This window comes from Hyalella azteca, unplaced genomic scaffold (genome assembly GCF_000764305.2).
Source record: "Hyalella azteca isolate HAZT.00-mixed unplaced genomic scaffold, Hazt_2.0.2 contig10440, whole genome shotgun sequence".
Classification (NCBI taxonomy): domain Eukaryota; kingdom Metazoa; phylum Arthropoda; class Malacostraca; order Amphipoda; family Hyalellidae; genus Hyalella; species Hyalella azteca.
In genome coordinates this window covers 94,955-112,161 of record NW_025940481.1, presented here as the reverse complement: position 1 = coordinate 112,161, position 17,207 = coordinate 94,955, and the positions used below count along the sequence as shown (strand labels likewise).

General features: G+C 39.6%; 1 protein-coding gene across 1 annotated transcript; it reads right to left on the bottom strand.

Moving 5' to 3' along the window:
• Nucleotides 1-2,129: 2,129 nt before the first annotated feature.
• Nucleotides 2,130-10,087, bottom strand: LOC108664753 (C-type lectin domain family 4 member M-like). Its single transcript, XM_018151427.1, has 4 exons — nt 9,901-10,087; nt 9,004-9,107; nt 8,492-8,593; nt 2,130-2,297 (listed from the first exon to the last, which is right to left on the bottom strand). Exons 1-4 carry the CDS (start codon nt 10,085-10,087, stop codon nt 2,130-2,132), a joined length of 561 nt encoding a protein of 186 aa, XP_018006916.1.
• Between the last annotated feature and the right edge of the window lie 7,120 nt (nt 10,088-17,207).

Sequence of the window (17,207 nt, the reverse complement as noted above, 5' to 3'; positions counted from 1 at the left end):
TCCTATCTAATTTCCCGCAACCTCAATAATTCTTTTAACAATAGCCTACAATAACCTTCTATGCACGGAGCGCGTCATTTCCCTTCAACCTTCCTTTCCCCTTTTTCTCCCTCGCTCAATGGTGGTTCCCCACGCCGCAAAAAAAAAGAAATGTTCCCTCACATGAAAGAAGGAAGAAGAAAAAAAAAGAACTTGCCTTCGGCGAACAGCGGCTGCCGCCCTCTGTCCCTCAACATTAACTGCCCTGCTCTAAGCCTGCTGAGATGAATTTATAAACAGAAAATCCGGACTTGGTATTTTCGTACGACCTGTCTATGTAAGTTTCTAGACGACAATTACTAATATCGTAATACCGGGCGTAACTTCCCTCCTCAAGCAACAAACAAAAAAAAACGCAAACGAATATTCCTGTTCCTAGTAATATTAGCTGTAAGTAGGCAACGAAGCAAAAAAAAAATATAACTTGAAAAAGTTAGCTCTAGCGTCTTTACTGCCTTCAACGTATCTTATGCGAGCGCAATGAATCGTATCATTATTATTTTATTATTCTCTGTTCAATTTGCGCGAGCCCCAAACAAAACAACCCCGGTGCTGAAACAAAAATTCTAATTAAATGCACTACGATTTCCAATTTCGTGATTTTGCGAGCCCTATAGTAATTGCGTCGAAAGCTATTTAGTCCATCTTTTCCTCCATACTTCCTTCACTTGGGACCTGGCCCGAATGTATACCTCCGTGCGAGCGGTAGGGCGGGTGGTGTTTTCGGAGGTTTGAAGAACATCCCGCCGAAATTCCTATGTCCTTCCTGTTGCTTTCCATTTTCGTCCGTCGCTTAACCATCTTTACCGCGCTCAATCTAGTCTAGCTAATTTCTCGCAGAGCCCCAAGACTGACGCTAACGCAGATGAGCAAAATAACAACTATATCGCAAGACATGATGCGCGGTAAGGTGCACTACCGATAATAAAGTTAAAAAAAGTCTCCATGAAATAACTTTCGTGTCCCCTAAACACCCAAATACTTACTTGAATGCATGAACACTACTATAAATTTCGCGCCATATAAATACGAGTTGTTTGCGCGCCAAATACACAAGAAAAACGAAATGTCTATCTAATAATCGAATACGAAGTACCACCAAAAATCACCTACACAACCAAACAGCTACTTGAATGCCTAGATCATACGAGAATCGCGCGCCAATTTAAGCTAACATCCCAGGCAACCTTCTGCCAGAATTGAAATACCTAAATTACCTAATCTTTAATCGCGCGCTGACCTAGTTTACTCTAACCCAAAGGGATTGGTTTCATATTGTATATTCGCAAATTCTACAGCGCCACTCCTTTAGTTTAGCACGAGAACGAGAGAGAGAGTTTTTATAACACCCTAAACATCCTATAAGAAAATCCCACAGCAGAGAATTTAATGCATTGACACAAAAAATCCTATCACAGAAAAAAAAATCACCTAAAATGCAATTATGGCACACAAAAATTCAAAAATTAGCTCAACAGTAACAGAAAAAGAAAAAAAAAAACTTAATTATTACTCCAATTGTCAATTCGTCACTGCCAGTTTTTGAACCCCACACCGACAGCACCACTTGATTACGAGGACTACTTTTGTTTGATTAAAGAATTGCGTCCTACTTCTACTTTATTTCTAACTTCTCTTTTAGTCTTGATGTAGTGATTGCAACCGAAACTATGTTTATCGATATAAGGGTTTGCGTCGATAGTTTGTATAGTTATTTCAAGACAACTAGTTATTTCTACACCTGTATTGAACTCATCAATCGTATGGATGAACTTTACTCTCGATAGAGTTTTTAAATAAACATCTTAAAAAAAATTACTGTCAGGTTTCTAGCACGAGGGTCGGTGCGTTGAAAAAGTTCTCACGCTGGCAGCTAAGCGACGAATTGACAAGGGAAAAGATACAAATAAGCATGTCAACACTTATATACTTAAAGGCAGAAAAAAAAATCTACTCTAGTACAGGACTGGGCGTTCGAGCTAGATACTATCTCCTAACAGGCACAGTACGATTACCCGAGGCGAACACCGCGGGAAATAACTAAAGGTAGCTACCCTGAGAATACTATTTCAATTTTTCACAGATGTACATCACCCGAGGTCTGTAGATGGCATAGCGTCCTGGATGAAATTGGTGGTGAAGCCCGGGCCCTGGTCGTTCCAGTGTTCCTCGAGGCCGACCGGCGGAGTTTCTATTCCATAGTATGGAGGCTTGTGGCCCGATCGTGGTCGTTCTCTTCGCCGGGGATGCTGGTTATTCTGGTAGTTCAGGATAACTTGCTTGAAGCGGTAGTTAAGTCGTAGTTCCTTTTACTCGATGGTAAGTCGTGAGATCTCAGAGCAGCTCCACTCTTTCGACAGAGCGGTTCCAATATTCTTCTTCGGTTGGCTTCTTCTCCGTGATATACAACGCGGTCGGCTGAAGTTGTCTGAAGAGACGTCGTGACTCAAGAAAATAACGAACACCACAGTTGTTTCTAAACACTCACTCTTTGGTCCGACTGCCTCTAACGCCGCCACGGGACTGACTCGCGGTCGGCCCGCTCTCTCTCTTAAATACTCCGCCGGTCTCGCGCAAGCGCTCTAGCTAGGCGGTTCGAGCTCCTCCCTCGAAATCCCGAGTTTATGTCTAATCATCAATTCCTAATTTTATGTAAAATTTATTCCTATTCCTAATCACTCGATCAGTTCCAATTGTATCCGAAATTAGGCCAATTGTTCAATGAAGCTTTAGTGTAGCAATATATCGAATGAACATAAGTGCTGAATGAAATTGATCAGTTGGCATCAACTGCCTGGTGGTAAATAATTAGTTCAAGGTATGAGTCACTTCATGACTACACAATCTCATGAGTGAAATATGACTACCCGTTAGCCTAATTAATGTTCTATCACTAAGACGAACATAAGAAACTAAAAATGCGACTTATATCTAAGAGAGGGACATCTTGGGTGTCCTGGACTTCGGCACAGGTGTTGCCAAGTCCTCTTGAGTCTTCGGTCTTGTGCTAATCTTCGCAAGAACAGTAAGTTCCCGCTCGGGGAAAACACAGGCATTAATATTGGTATATTAACTGAATAAACTTAAACGGAATAATAACCCGATTATAAGTGGATCAGACGTTAAATTTTTGGCTTTGTTAGAGGACAGCCATTAATATGGTGTCATTTACGGTAAATGAATTTGTATTAATTAGTCTTGATCATGTAAGCAGAAGAATTGGTTCACACAGAGTTCCAAGGTACTTAAGGTACGCTTACAATAATTTTATAATAAGACTAACACTAAAAAAATTTAACAATGCACAAGTGCAAAATGATCTTCTACAACATTGTTATGCGCTGTAAAGTTTGTTAGCACGTAAGTTGAGTTATAACCTGTCGGTGACTTATTTTGTCTTACAGCGAAACAGCGATGATTGTTCGTGCAGCTAATGTCACTCAGGTACAGGGTTTCTACCAGCGCCATGCACAGTATCGCGGTCGGCGGGCCAAAACTCCTGTAAATACGTATTTTAGTACACATACACTGACTAACAGAGTTCCACAATAATTTATAAATAACGAATTTATATCACTTGTTTGCTTAAATCGCAAATTAACTAAGAATTTAAAAGCAAAGAAAAGTCCACAAAAATTCATATCTTTATAGAAAACGTTTCGGAGACCAGCTCCATCGTCAGTTCGTAGAATCTAGAATTACAAATCAGAAATCACAAATTAATACATCGAAAGCACAGAACAAAATTAAAAACCTAAATTTACAAGTAATAGACGAAGAAAAAATTGAGTTCTGGCAGTGATCGAGGACGCACGTAGTGTTTGCGGGTCCCAACTTTCTCACTTTCTCACTCACGCGGGTCCAACGAACAACTCTCTTAACATTTCCATGGACCGGCGAGCAGTGTAAGCAGTGTGAGTCTTTCTGTGGGGCTACCTAAAGGCTGAAGTGTACAAACATCGTCCCAGAAATATGCAAGAACTAAAACATGCCTTTAGGCAGGAAGTGGCAGCCATTCCAAGGGAGGTTACACGATGAACTATGGGCAACTTCAGGGAAAAACTTCGTGAATGTCTTAACAATGGGGGACATCATTTATCGAACACAATTGTCAAAACCAAGTAAAGTGTACTAAATGATATAAAATGGCATCAAATAAGCTATTCGCAAATAAAATTAGTTGTTTTGTATGTGTCTTGTAATTTTTGCAAAAGCCTATTGAAATCAGGGAGTTTTTTTGGCGGACCCTGTATATGCCTTGAATGTTTTTTTAATTAACTTAAATTTTATATAATGGACAAAATATTCCTTTTCTTTTATTACTTAAAAAAGGAAATCCGTATATGAAATGTCTCGAAATTTTAAGGTTACCACTAGATTATGAAGAGTTTCAATTATCAAATTACGTTAGGAATTTTTTTCTCAATGATAATTCGAGATATCAGATAAGTTCGAAAAGAATTTTTTTCGCAAGAGCGCGTACGCAGAAACAATATAGATAAAGGAAATAAGTGTGAATGGAGCAAACAGAAAACCGTACAGAATATGATGTATCGAGTAGTGATTTATCTAACCATGATGTATCCAACTACGTCGTATCAATAGACAATTCTCAAGTTGGGATGCCCGTCGGCAGAGGTATAGTAGCAGTAAACCGCAGATAATTTCAAACGGTGGAGGCTTCATTAGGGCTTGGTCCTCAAGCAATGGTTAATTATATGATATGGTTTTCTTTTGGTGGAACACCTAATATTTTTTTAATTAAGTAGCGGGGAATCCATGGAGAAAAATTTCACGGTTGACCGAGAACATTAGAGCTGTTGGCTGAATGACTGGTCATACCCAAGCTCTGAGGTGGTGGTTTATGGTCATGAAGCTCACGTCGAAAAAAAAGTAGACTTGAGAAAGAACCCGACCGCTAACCGCTTATGTCGCATTAAGATTTCTCTTCGGGAAAATAGGAGTACTGTAAACAATTGGTTTATTTTTACGAACGTTAGGATCTCTATTACTCTGTATCATCACCCTAAAATGTTATTTATAAAATAGTGTGGAACTCTGTTAGTCAGTGGATGTGTACTATTTACAGGAGTTTTGGCCCGCCGACCGCGATACTGTGCATGGCGCTGGCAGGAACCCCGTACCTGAGTGACATTAGCTGCACGACTTTGTACGAACCGCTTAAGACCGTAAGTGGATCGCATTCGTTAAGACTAAATAATCGGAAGTTGTTTTGTTTTGTCTTGGACTTGATCAAGGACGCAGAGGAAGTGGTAAGTCGTGCTTGAGAAGCTGTCCTCGAGCTTGGCTTTACCGAAAAGGTTTTTGTAAACCATTTAATGTTACAAGTAAGTTTTTATCCTAAGGGAAATTATAATCGCATTCTCGTCGCTGATTTTTTTCCGTCATCCATGGTAACTATTGTCTCCCATACTGACGTGATGGAACGCGCTAGCGACCGTTTCAACATTAAACAGTGAGGCACGTTCTCGCTGCGATACTCCAACTTCTGTGGGCGGGGCAGGGAAGTGAGTTCACTCCATTATTTAGCCTTCTTGTCATTCACGGTGAGAAAACAATCATCGCTGTTTCGCAGTAAGATAAAATAAGTCACAGACAGGTTATAACTCAACTTACGTGCTTACAAACATTACAGCGCATAACAATGTTGTAGAAGATATTCTTGCACTTGTGCATTGATAAATTTTTTTAGTGTTAGTCTTATAATAGAATTATTGTGAGCGTACCTTAAGTACCTTGGCACTCTATGTGAACCAATTCTTCCGCTTACATGATCAAGACTAATTATACAAGTTTATTTAACGTAAATGACCATATTAATGGCTATCTTCTAACAAAGCCAAAATTTAACGTAACGTAATAATATTGGTCTAATCCACTTACAGTCGGGTTATTATTCCGTTTAAATTTATTCTGTTAATATACCAATATTAATGCCCGTGTTTTTTTCCGAGCGAGAACTTTCTATTCTCGCGAAGATTAGCACAGGACCGAAGACTAAAGAGGACTTGGCAACACCTGTGCCGAAGTCCAGGACACCCAAGATGTATTTCTCTTAGATATAAGTCGCATTTGATAGTTTCTTATGTTTGTTTTAGTGATAGAAGCTAACGGGTAGTCATATTTCACTCCTGAGATTGTGTAGTCATGAAGTGACTCATTCTTGGATTAATTATTTACCACCAGGCAGTTGATTCCAACTGATCAATTTCATTCAGCACTTATTGTTCATTCGATATATTGCCACACTGCGCTGCAACTTCTCCACGCGACAAAATTTCTTCTCGCTTCGAGTCACCGACATGAGGAACAGCCTCCCCGATGACATCGTTGGCGCTCCAAGTATGAACGCGTTCAAGAGCAGATTAGATGGGGCATGAACAGCACTCCTCTAGATGGGGCATGAACATCACTCCTCTAGATGGGGCATGAACAGCACTCCTCTAGATGGGGTCTGCCTCACAGATCACCCGCCTTGCATCACTGCACTACGCGCTGCTGAAGCGGTACATCCACGCGCAGTTCAGCTGCAGGCAGTTTTGCTTGCCGGGATTGACGGGTTCTTGCGCCCCAAATGAATCCTGTAAGATACTGATGCTAAGTTCTCTTACGATTGTCGTGTATGCTGCTAATTGAAAAATTAAATTTTAATTCTGAGGTTTATTCGGGAGCAATAAAAGCTTCAGTTTCATCAGTCACTGAGGCGGCATCCATGCGGGCCAGCGCCACGGTGGATGTCGCATCCGCAATCAAAATTTTCCAGTAAAATTCTCAATGACAGGCAGAGTGCCAGCTGCTTCGCAAACACAGCGTTGACATTAGCATGTTAAACAGCATCCGTCAACCGCTTCACGCTCTTCAAACACAATGCAAACTATGGACACATACGTTATGTGGTTCATAGGAGTTTACAGTTAAGTTAGCAAGACATGGGCTGTACGAGTATTAAATGTCTGAGCTACTCATGTTAAAATCCGATTTACTGATTTTTCCACAATTAATTTATTGTTTAAGGGGAGCGTCTCGGTCAAAATCGAAAATTTTGACTTTTTCGGTTTTTATACTCATTTTAAAGCTTACATTCTGCCGCATCTAACGGTACCAATACCATCTCTGTACGTTGATTTATGCGTTCACGACAGATCGCGAAAGGGTTAGGGGTGGTGGAGTTCCTTAACATTTAATATAGGCCTAAATTACCGGTAGCACACTTAAATAGCTAGTCTGAACACACTGTGCTTCAGTTATCCGCCTGCAGTCATATGGGATGGCTCTCGTGCCGTCATTCGCACCATCCATGACAGAAATTGAGCTCCAATATCTTTTAGTCTTGCAACCTTGCACTCTTGAATGACTTTTTTGAGGCGCGCGCGACTTTTTCGGGCACTACTGAAAAAATAACTTATTGTCACTGCAAACCTATCTCCTCCTAGAGTTTTGAAGCTACATCAATGAGACAAACACCATTCGATTTGGAAAAAATATCTACAAAAGTGTGTATGGGTTTTTGTAATTTCGTCATAATTTAGATTTTATTCTGCAAAAAGGGGGGAGGCGGGGGGTAAAATCGAAAAATTTCCGAAAATTTTACAAAAAATGCTCCCACACCCACAAAAATGAGAAATTCAAAAAACCTATACACAATTTTGTAGATGTGATCTTTACGCATCGAATGATATGTGTCTCGATGTTGTAGCTTAAAAATCCTAGGAGGAGTACCCCTTTTTGGTCGTTTTCTAAGAATTTCACGTTTTCTTTCAATTTTTTCGAAAAATTGACACGAATAAAACCTGTTTTATTTTAGGGTTTACATATGTGTATCAAATTTCAGATTGATCCCTCTGTAAATTACTGAGATAAATTTTAGGCGAGACGCTCCCCTTAATCGATTTGAAATTTTCATTTGACGATGAAACTTACAAGTTCTGACAAACTGGATCGCTCGTCAACACTGTTTAGAGCCAAGCTACAGTATCCATGTTACTAAACTTCTGATCAATTCTCATTCCCGACTAAAACATCAGTCTTTCTACTACAGTCGGATTACGAAAACATTATTAGATTGTATGGAAAACTGTACCAGTGAAAGAAAAAGGATGTAATTAGGGTTTAGAACTCAATAATCTTATCTGAAGTAATTAGTTCAGCTATTTACCACTTTGAACTAGCAATCCTCCAAATCCTTAATTGGACAGTAAATATTCTTGCATTTGTCTTAACGTGTAAGTAGCACGCAATCTTCATTCCAGGAAAGCGGAGCATTAAGGGAGTAGTTGTAGAAGTTGCCATTTCACAGCGCGCCCTCCTCATTCAGCTGTGCGCAGTGCGCACTCACGCGGCAGTCACGCCCATCAGTGCATGTGACGTGTCAGTATCCTATAGTGACTAAGTTCCTCTAGATGGGGTCTGCCTCACAGATCACCCGTCTTACATCGCTGCACCACGCGCTGCTGAAGCGGTACATCCACGCGCAGTTCAGCTCCAGGCAGTTCTGCTTGCCAGGATTGTCGGGTTCTTGTGATCCAACATACGCCTGCGCAAAAATATAGCCAACATCTTCTATTATTTTTGTTAGATCAATGATGTGAAGCTGACATGCAATTATATATTGTTTAAATTACAGCATTTCCAGAAATATTACATGATCCTGGATTCATCAAAGTTTCGAAATATCAAAATGACTTTATTCCATCCCAGGTTTGAATTTTGTTATATAAACCGGATTTTCGAATAAATTTCTAACTGAATTCTTTCAAATTTGCCTTTGTCATAAGTTTACGATAAAGTCGCTTGCCTATACCTTATAATGATTACATCACCGGCATCTAGCTTCCATAGATAGGATTTTATTTATATTGGTTTCAAAATCTGATATGAGTACGCAATTCTGAGTTTGCTTTTTTTGTGCACTTCTTTTAAATATTTACGGGTCAGTATCCTTACCTGTGCCCAGTAAGGCAGTCGCATGGTCATCGGCGAACCGTCAACCCAGCGCCATTGCCCTTCCACGGCCTCATCTGAGCCCCCGATCCAAAGGGGAGAGTAGTCTTACCAAGAAAAGAGATAACAAATCTAGAGGATAAGGAATTAAGTTTCGAAATATTACTCTGAATAAAACAGCTGCTATTTCCCTAGCACTCACTATATAAATGTCTCTAAATTGATAAAGGGAAGTTTTCCAGAGTAAACAACTTCTTGAAGGCGCTATATAAGGCGCAACTTCTTGAAGGCGCTATATGAAGACCAGCCTATACACTGAGAGAAAAAGGCCCCCTGTTTTGAAACACTTGGGTGTTTCAAATCCTCCCCGAGCGATCGTGCCCAAAGCGAAACACCCGTGTGTTTCAAAAACGTTCAGGTGTTTCAAAATTTGCGTTGAGTTGAAACAATTAACCGAATTGAGTTGGGCCAATTAACCGTAAGCAGTATAGATTCGTGGCATTCATGAGCGGCGGCTCCACACAACCACCTACTACGACAGCATTCGGCGCACTGACCACGCGACGCTTGCCGCACACATATAAGCGCGTGAAGCTCGAGAGGCTTTGAAACACCCAAGTGTTTCAAAACGGGGGACCTTTTTCTCTCAGTGTAGGCGCAACTTCTTGAAGGCGCTATATGAAGACCAGCCTATAGGCTGGTGGAGGTAAATAGAAATTAGTCGTGATATGAATTGACTCCATTTTAACCTGAGGTATCCAGGTCTACATCACTCGCATATTAAACCTCAACCTCGCAGCTCTGGTCTTAGTTATCTTAGTTGAATTTGAAAGTACAAGCATCATTAGGGTTTGATAGGCAGTGTTTATTTTGAAAGATATGAGTTTTTCCAACAGTTACCTTGTTCATCGAGGTAGAGGGCAACCTTGTGGTACTGATCGCAGTTGTCAACAACAAACAGGTCCCCACCGACCAGTCCACACTGGGTACGAGCCTCGTGCCAGGTGTAGTTGGCACGAATTATGTGAACACATTGAGTGCCAACCAAAACAAAAGGATTTTGGCAGAGACCTGCAGTGGAATACATTTCCACTATGTTAAATATGGAATGAATGAAAGTTATTAGATTATTGAAGCTTGGAAACTGGATATTAGTTCCAGGACCTGCCGAACTTTGAGAAGACATTACATAGATTAGCTCTGCTTTGCCTAGGGTCCTGCCATTCGTGCGTTAAATCTCACTTTACCAAGTTTATTTCAAGACCTACATCCTGTTTAACTGGAATATTTATCATTTCAGACTTTAAGCTAATATCGGAACTATATAGATATTGCCATGCAACTAGTATATGCAAGCGTTTTATGTACAGCAAGCAATATGCAATGAACCCTCAGGTTCAAGGTGTGCCGAATATCAGTAAATATTTATTGATGCAAGACTCAGGTTCAATATGTGCCATGTCGCGATAACATCAAAATGAAATCAAGCAAGATGAAATGATAAAAATTCAGAAGTAAACACGTAGACTGCACAGAGATTCCATCATGCATATTGCATGGTGCCCCTCACCTAATATTCTTTAATGAACTGGATAGCTGTAAGTTTTTTAGCTCTCCCTCATTATGGTTACTTTTCCTTCTTCTTTTTGATAATCTTGAAGCATCCATTCATATTTCACTTTTGAGCCGTAAATTTTTCTAAGATATCAACCTAATCTTGAGAGATAACTCCTGAAAATTACAGTCAAGTCAAAGTTACGTACAAACTCATAACAATTTTGTACGTAATTCTGCAGTTTAATTGTAAATTCTTTCGATGGGATTAATTTAGCAGTTGACGGCCTAAAATAATCAAAATCTTATAACAAATTCCTCCACAATGTGTTTACTCTCTGCACTTTTCTGTTCAGGTTACCTTCCAAGGCTTCAGAACAGAAGAGTAACTTACCATCTACTGAAGGTCTTGAGCACAGTGGATATACAGAGGCTGTACATACTCCGTCTCGGAATAACCAGCCCGAGGAATCAAGTATAGAAGCACAGTTTTGACTCGTTCCACCCGCAGGTTCCGTTTCCAAATTCTCTCCAGAATCCTGAGGAACATATCTAAATAGAGGAACTGTTCAAAGTTTTTTGGTCGATTGTAATCACATGAAGCACTCTATGCAATAAGTTGGTGCAGCTGTAATATTTCCAGCGTTAACTACTGAATGTCATCACTCAATAAAGATTCCCTACTACCCAAATAATAATTAAGGGTGGCGCACCTGTGGTTATAGGTAGGCATGCTACATTATATAAGGCGAAACGATCCTTGCTAGTGTGTGCTAAATTGCTAGTCAAAATCTCTGTTATTTTCGGAAAAAATATCCTCTTTAAGCTGAAAGATACAAAACAGTTCTCTATGGACTGACATTGATACCCTATCAAAGTTTTGACACCAGTCAGCCGCTGGCTTAGTGGAATTATACTCGGCTTAGGGGCGCATCACGCGACTAAAGGCCACCTAACTGCATTCAGCGGCTGGTCATGCATTCAGCGGCTGGCTTCCCGAAGTGCGGGATTAGATTGCCCGATAGACCGAATATACGAAATAAGACCAAAAAAAGCAGCTGGCCAGGCTTCTGTGGGCAGAAGCTGTTATTGGAGCGAACCATGACCGTCTTCCGCTCATCATATGGAGTCGGTGTATGTACATGCGTACGTTTGTCAAGGCATATGATGGAACGAAATGAAAATTGATTTTACCAATTTTTCAAGCTTACGTGTTGTACGATAATAATTTCATTAATTAAAGGATAATATTATTTGGATTTATTTGGCAATCTTTAAAAACCACAGAATGCTTGAAGGCATGGAAATATGATTAAGGGGTGCAAGAGCAGAAAAATAGTGGTACGTGGCAGTAAAAAAAGTAATGCTTGTAGCTCCATGAGAAAAATGTCAAATTCTTGTCATAACATACATAACTAATACGTAAGATGTTAATTAGCAGAAAAAGTAATTATGATAGTTTTATTCAATTGCGGTTACTGGGCGTGAGTGTCCTACATAAAAACGTACATGACTCTGCTCAGGCACCTAACTACTTTCTGAACGAATTAAAAAAAGTTTAGTCATTAGTTCAAACAACCTTCCTTCCTTCAAACAACCTTCCTCATAGTAACTTTATCATGTTCACAAGGTAAAATTTGTGGCTAGCCTCTTTAAATGCTTAAATATTATTGCTGTTTAACGTGATGCAGCTTGAGGCAGAGTTTACAAGACGTTACATGTTCGTTTGGCTCGCAACTGTCGCCCAGAGGACGGCGACCGGCTTAATTCCCTAGTGGTACTAGTTATGATCACACGTCGAAAGGCGAACGTTGCTCATTTCAATCCTGAATCCTGTAATCGCAGTGGGAAAAGTGAACTTGTGAAGTATTAGACTTGAAAATTATATAGTTTAAAAGCTGAACATTATTAGAAACTGGGAATGTATTCGTTTTCCTGTACAATGGTTCTGCAAGTGGAGTTCATTGAGAAACACGACAGACGACACAGATAACGGCATAACGGGAATATAGTGGCGCAATGATGCCGGCATTCTACTGTACTTCGCTTTGAAGATTACTGAACTGGCAGGAATAGAAATTTTTAACTCGAGGTATATGCTGACATGATCATGTTATTTTAGCTGCTTTTTAATTTCTCATCGAGTTTTAATTTCTATCTCATCGAGAAAGCTGGATCCATGTGTGAAAATGCCAGTTCACTCAAGTTCAACTGCATGGTTAGGCTTAGTCTTCACCAGCAGTCACCATGTCGCTGCAAGAGAAACGCGTACAAACAAGGATAGAAATCCTATAGTCTCAATCTCAACACCGTAAGTAATCAAGTGGCTGGTTCATTGTAATTATATGCTTGTTTTTCGTTGTATCTTTGGGTTTGGTACCAGAGTGAAATCGAAGTAATGCGAATTGGGTAATTTTCGAAAAATTGCATATTATTAGAGCATAAATTTCCGAACTTACCATTGAACATGGCAATGTTAGGAAGGTAACAAGTTTCCACCGGAATTTATCGACGATAGCATTTGATCTATTCTTCTTCACAACCACTGTAGGAAGAATTTTATAGACTCTTGCAAATCAGTTCGATAGACCATTTGGCACGGGTGAATGTGTTAGAATGTTTCGCAGTCATAGCTATATGACTGCATTTGCACATAGAAATATGACTGCAAATCAATATTATTTCTAACCGGAGAATAAAGGACTTTTTATAAGAGACAATCAGAACTTCACCTTCAGTTTTCAGTAATTCTATGTAATTTCACCTCAACATTACAATACTGTTTTTAATATTATATTGTTCACTCCAATTGCATTTAGTCAAATACTATTGCATCTAGTCGTGACTTAGTTGAGCTTAATCCATTTACAATTTCATAATAAATAATTTTCCTTTTAGCAAATATGTTGTGTCATGTACAGAAAAAACATGGATTGACTCACCACGGCCCAGTACGGAGCGCCCATTTGCACGGCCGCTCCGTCACTCCACTGCCAATCATTGGTGAGCGTTCCATTGATCGCGCCTAACCAGTAGCCGTTGTTGAAATCAGTTGAGTCTGATGGAGTGCAAAGTTAATAGTAATAGATATATAATTATGTAATAATAATTTTAATTAATATAGAGCTTTTAGCGTTGATTAGAGCGTGATGACCTGTAGTCGATTATTAACTACCTGGCCACCTCCTCGAATTGCGCAACTTTTGCACCCCTACCCAGTTAAAATTTAGATCCGCCACAGCTTCTGATTCCTTGAATCAGAAGCTGCCACGCCTCTGAATTTAATTTGGGTAGCAGCTGCTCGGTCACCCCAAGCCGAGTGGTACGGACACCTAACATTTAACATCAACATTTAACATAACATTAACATTTAAGTCCAATTGTGAGTGAAAAAGTACCGCAGTAGAACATTAGTGTAGAATCGAATTCTTCCGCGCGCGGTTAACAGGGCATGCCGACTCGCCAAGTTTTAAAAAATCAGCGAAGAGGCATGCACAGCGTTTGTCTAATGATAATAGAATCATAATGATATTGCAAAAAATTCAATCAGAAGTCCTATTACAGATGAATTATGTTCGCTGAAATTCTGGTTCCACTAAACATCAAGTTGATGCATAGGGAGAGACTTTTTTGCTAAAATTGACTTCTAACATATGAGGGTCGACTTACAATGTTTCTAAGATGACAGACATTTTGAAAGCAGAATTTTTAAACTCTGCAAGTTTATTGGCTTTAACATGTTTTGCTGCTATAACCTTACATCCATCGTTGACATAGGAAGTGACATCAGTGAAGGAAGCGCAGTCTTTAAGCACAGGCAGCCTGCCGAAGTGCTGGGTGCAGTAAGTGGCCGCTTCGTCGTACGTCAGATATCCACCCGTGTAACGGTGGATGCACTTGGACCCGACGACCTCAAGAAAAATACCAGAATCGGCAACAGGCCAATCCAGGCCTATTCTTCAATGCCGAATATACTATACTATGCTAATTGACTACACTGTTATTAATAATAATAAGCAGACACTAACAAAAGCTGGAACTACTTAACAAAAACGGAAAGTTCTGCCCCTAATGGTTGTTCTAATTCCTGTGCAGAAGACACTCACCGATGATGAGCAGTAGCAAGCAGATGATCGTCGACGGAAACATTTGGGTGGTCTTAGGGGAGTATAACTCTAAATTAAACCTTTTGGACATTTAAAAACACACGAAAGTCAACAAGTTTAATAAGCCTCTTGAAGAAAAAGTATGTTCACGTGAACTACCGTATGTATGTACCGTGAACTACCTAGCACCAAAAAACATGATACTAGAGTTATCTTGTTGTTAAAGGCTACGGTTCGTTAGCATTCGGTGTGGCTGCAGAGAGAAATTCAAGAATTCGTACTATAGAATTCATTTGCAAAGAAATTAACGGAATAATAAAACAGGAATAATGATGAAACTTGCTAGTTAAGGAATCAAAAATACAATACGAGGACGATTGAATAATGGCGGGAGTTATCACTTGTTTGCTTGAATCGCAAGTTAACCAGGAATTTAAAAGCAAAGACAATACCACAAAAGTTCACCATGTCTTTATAAGAGAAAACGCTTCGGAGTCCAGTTCTATCGTCAGTTCATAACACAAAATTCTGTTCAGAAGAAGTTCAGTCCTAGAAACACAAATACAATCAATTAGTAAAGTAAAATGCACCGTCGGGTTTCAAAACGGAAAATAAATAAATAAGACATGAAATTAACGCTAGCAAACGGCCTATCTATTTACTATTTCAAAAGGAAAGGAGCTAAAAGCGGCATTCAGACTAAGCTTCTGTTTGAATATATACAGGGATTCTAAAATTCGGAAATCAGTGCCACCGGATGTGGAAAGTAGAATTTTATAATCACTATCAGATACAGAGGTGTTGCACTGCTCGGCATGAACACGTACAGCAGAACGAGGTGGATGTGCAAGTAGGTTCCCCGTTCTATAACTCCTGCCTTAGGGTGCGCACACAGTGAAAGCAGGTTGCCAGCGTGCTGGTTACCTGCTCAGGCTGGCGCCTGAAACCGTAGAATACAGAAGCCTATTCGTACAGGTTTTCACTGTGAACACTTAAATTATTATCCTATGTTCATTCTTGTGGCAGGTTGGCGGGCAAACCTGCTTTCACTGTGTGCGTACCCTTACGCTCAGCCAGCCTAGTATAGAAATTGCGTACCATCATACCGACGTACGCTGATGTGCACTGCGCACACCTATATCTGTAAACAAGTGACGATCGCAGAAGAACAGGTAGGGTATCCTTAAACCTGAAAAACGAGCCGATTCTAAAATTGTTAACTAGCAACATATGAAGATTTACATCCGGAAGATATTTAGCAAATAAAACTTTTAATTCCTTTCACATAGTCTCAGATGCGGGGCCAGAGTAGGGAAAAGAACAGTAAACCACTTTCCTATTGTCACAATTGGGAGCAACTGCAGTATATTGCTTGGACATGAGCTTTTTAATTTGGGTTAACACCAGGTGCGATGGAAAGCCATTTTGTGAAAAGATATTGCGCAACAATTCGAATTCAGAGTGCATGGCTAGGAAAGTGGAACAAATGCGAAAGCCACGGTTTATCAATGTTTGGATCCCATTTAACTTGAAACGAAAGGAGCAAAAGCTAAAAAAAGCTGGTGTTTAAGCCGGTAAATGTCGATTTTCTAAAAACAGAAGCTTGGACAACTTTCATTCTTAATCTTTCTTAAATATATTTTTTGTTTCATTCCTGATGTTAACTTCAACGCTAGACTCGTTATTATACTCTGATCACGTTCTCCCACACTCGACTGGTGAGTTATAACCTACTTGAACTTTTATGTTATTTTTGTTATATCTTATATATCGGAATAAGTAATTCTAAGTGAAATACGTAATTTTAGCCTGTCTTTCTCATCTGTTAATCATTTACCGGGTCCGTTTTGCAGGTCGGAACTATATTGGGCTAAAACTTTCCTCCCGTAAGCTCTATTCATGTAAGTGGCACCAATACTCCCTCCATTATTCACTCGTCCTCGTATTGTATTTTTGATTACTTAACTACCAAGTTTCATCATTATTCCTGTTTGATTATTCCGGTAATTTCTTTGCAAATGAATTCTTGAATTTCTCTCTGCAGCCACACCGACTGCTAACGAACCGTATTTTTAAAAACCACGTTTTTCTGGTGGTTACAAAACTAAAATCAATGAAATAATAAAATTAAATAAACTTTTTAAAACCACGTTTTCTTATCAGAAAAGAAAAGAAAAACATTAACTCTTACATAAAATTATATAACATTCTACATAACTTTAATGTTATGCAGGTGTTAATGTTTTTCTTTTTTGTCCGTTAGGAAAACGTGTTTTTTAAAAAAGGGTTTTATATTTATTCATTTTTATATCCTCGGGCAGCTAACATATCAATAGGTTTCTCGAAAATATTGACATTTTTGAGACCAAGTACGAACCAATGCACATGTTGCGTTCACAACACTCGCCTAGAATAGCTGTAGCTATGAGAATATACCTGACCTTGTCGTGTAATCAGTGAATCTGTGAGAAACACCAGCCTGCTGTGCGCGCTATAAATAAGGTAACTTATTAGACCAACGCACTGCATACTTGGTGGTATTTCTCC

What these genes read in the sequence shown, in the direction of transcription:
- LOC108664753 (XM_018151427.1), bottom strand. Translation starts at nt 10,087, where the DNA reads ATGTATTCCACTGCAGGTCTCTGCCAAAATCCTTTTGTTTTGGTTGGC. An exon ending in CCTCTACCTCGATGAACAAG is followed by an intron (nt 9,108 to 9,900) that starts GTAACTGTTGGA and finishes TTTCTTGGTAAG; the next exon opens with ACTACTCTCCCCTTTGGATC. An exon ending in GCAGCGCGTGGTGCAGCGAT is followed by an intron (nt 2,298 to 8,491) that starts GTAAGACGGGTG and finishes CTGAACTACCAG; the next exon opens with AATAACCAGCATCCCCGGCG.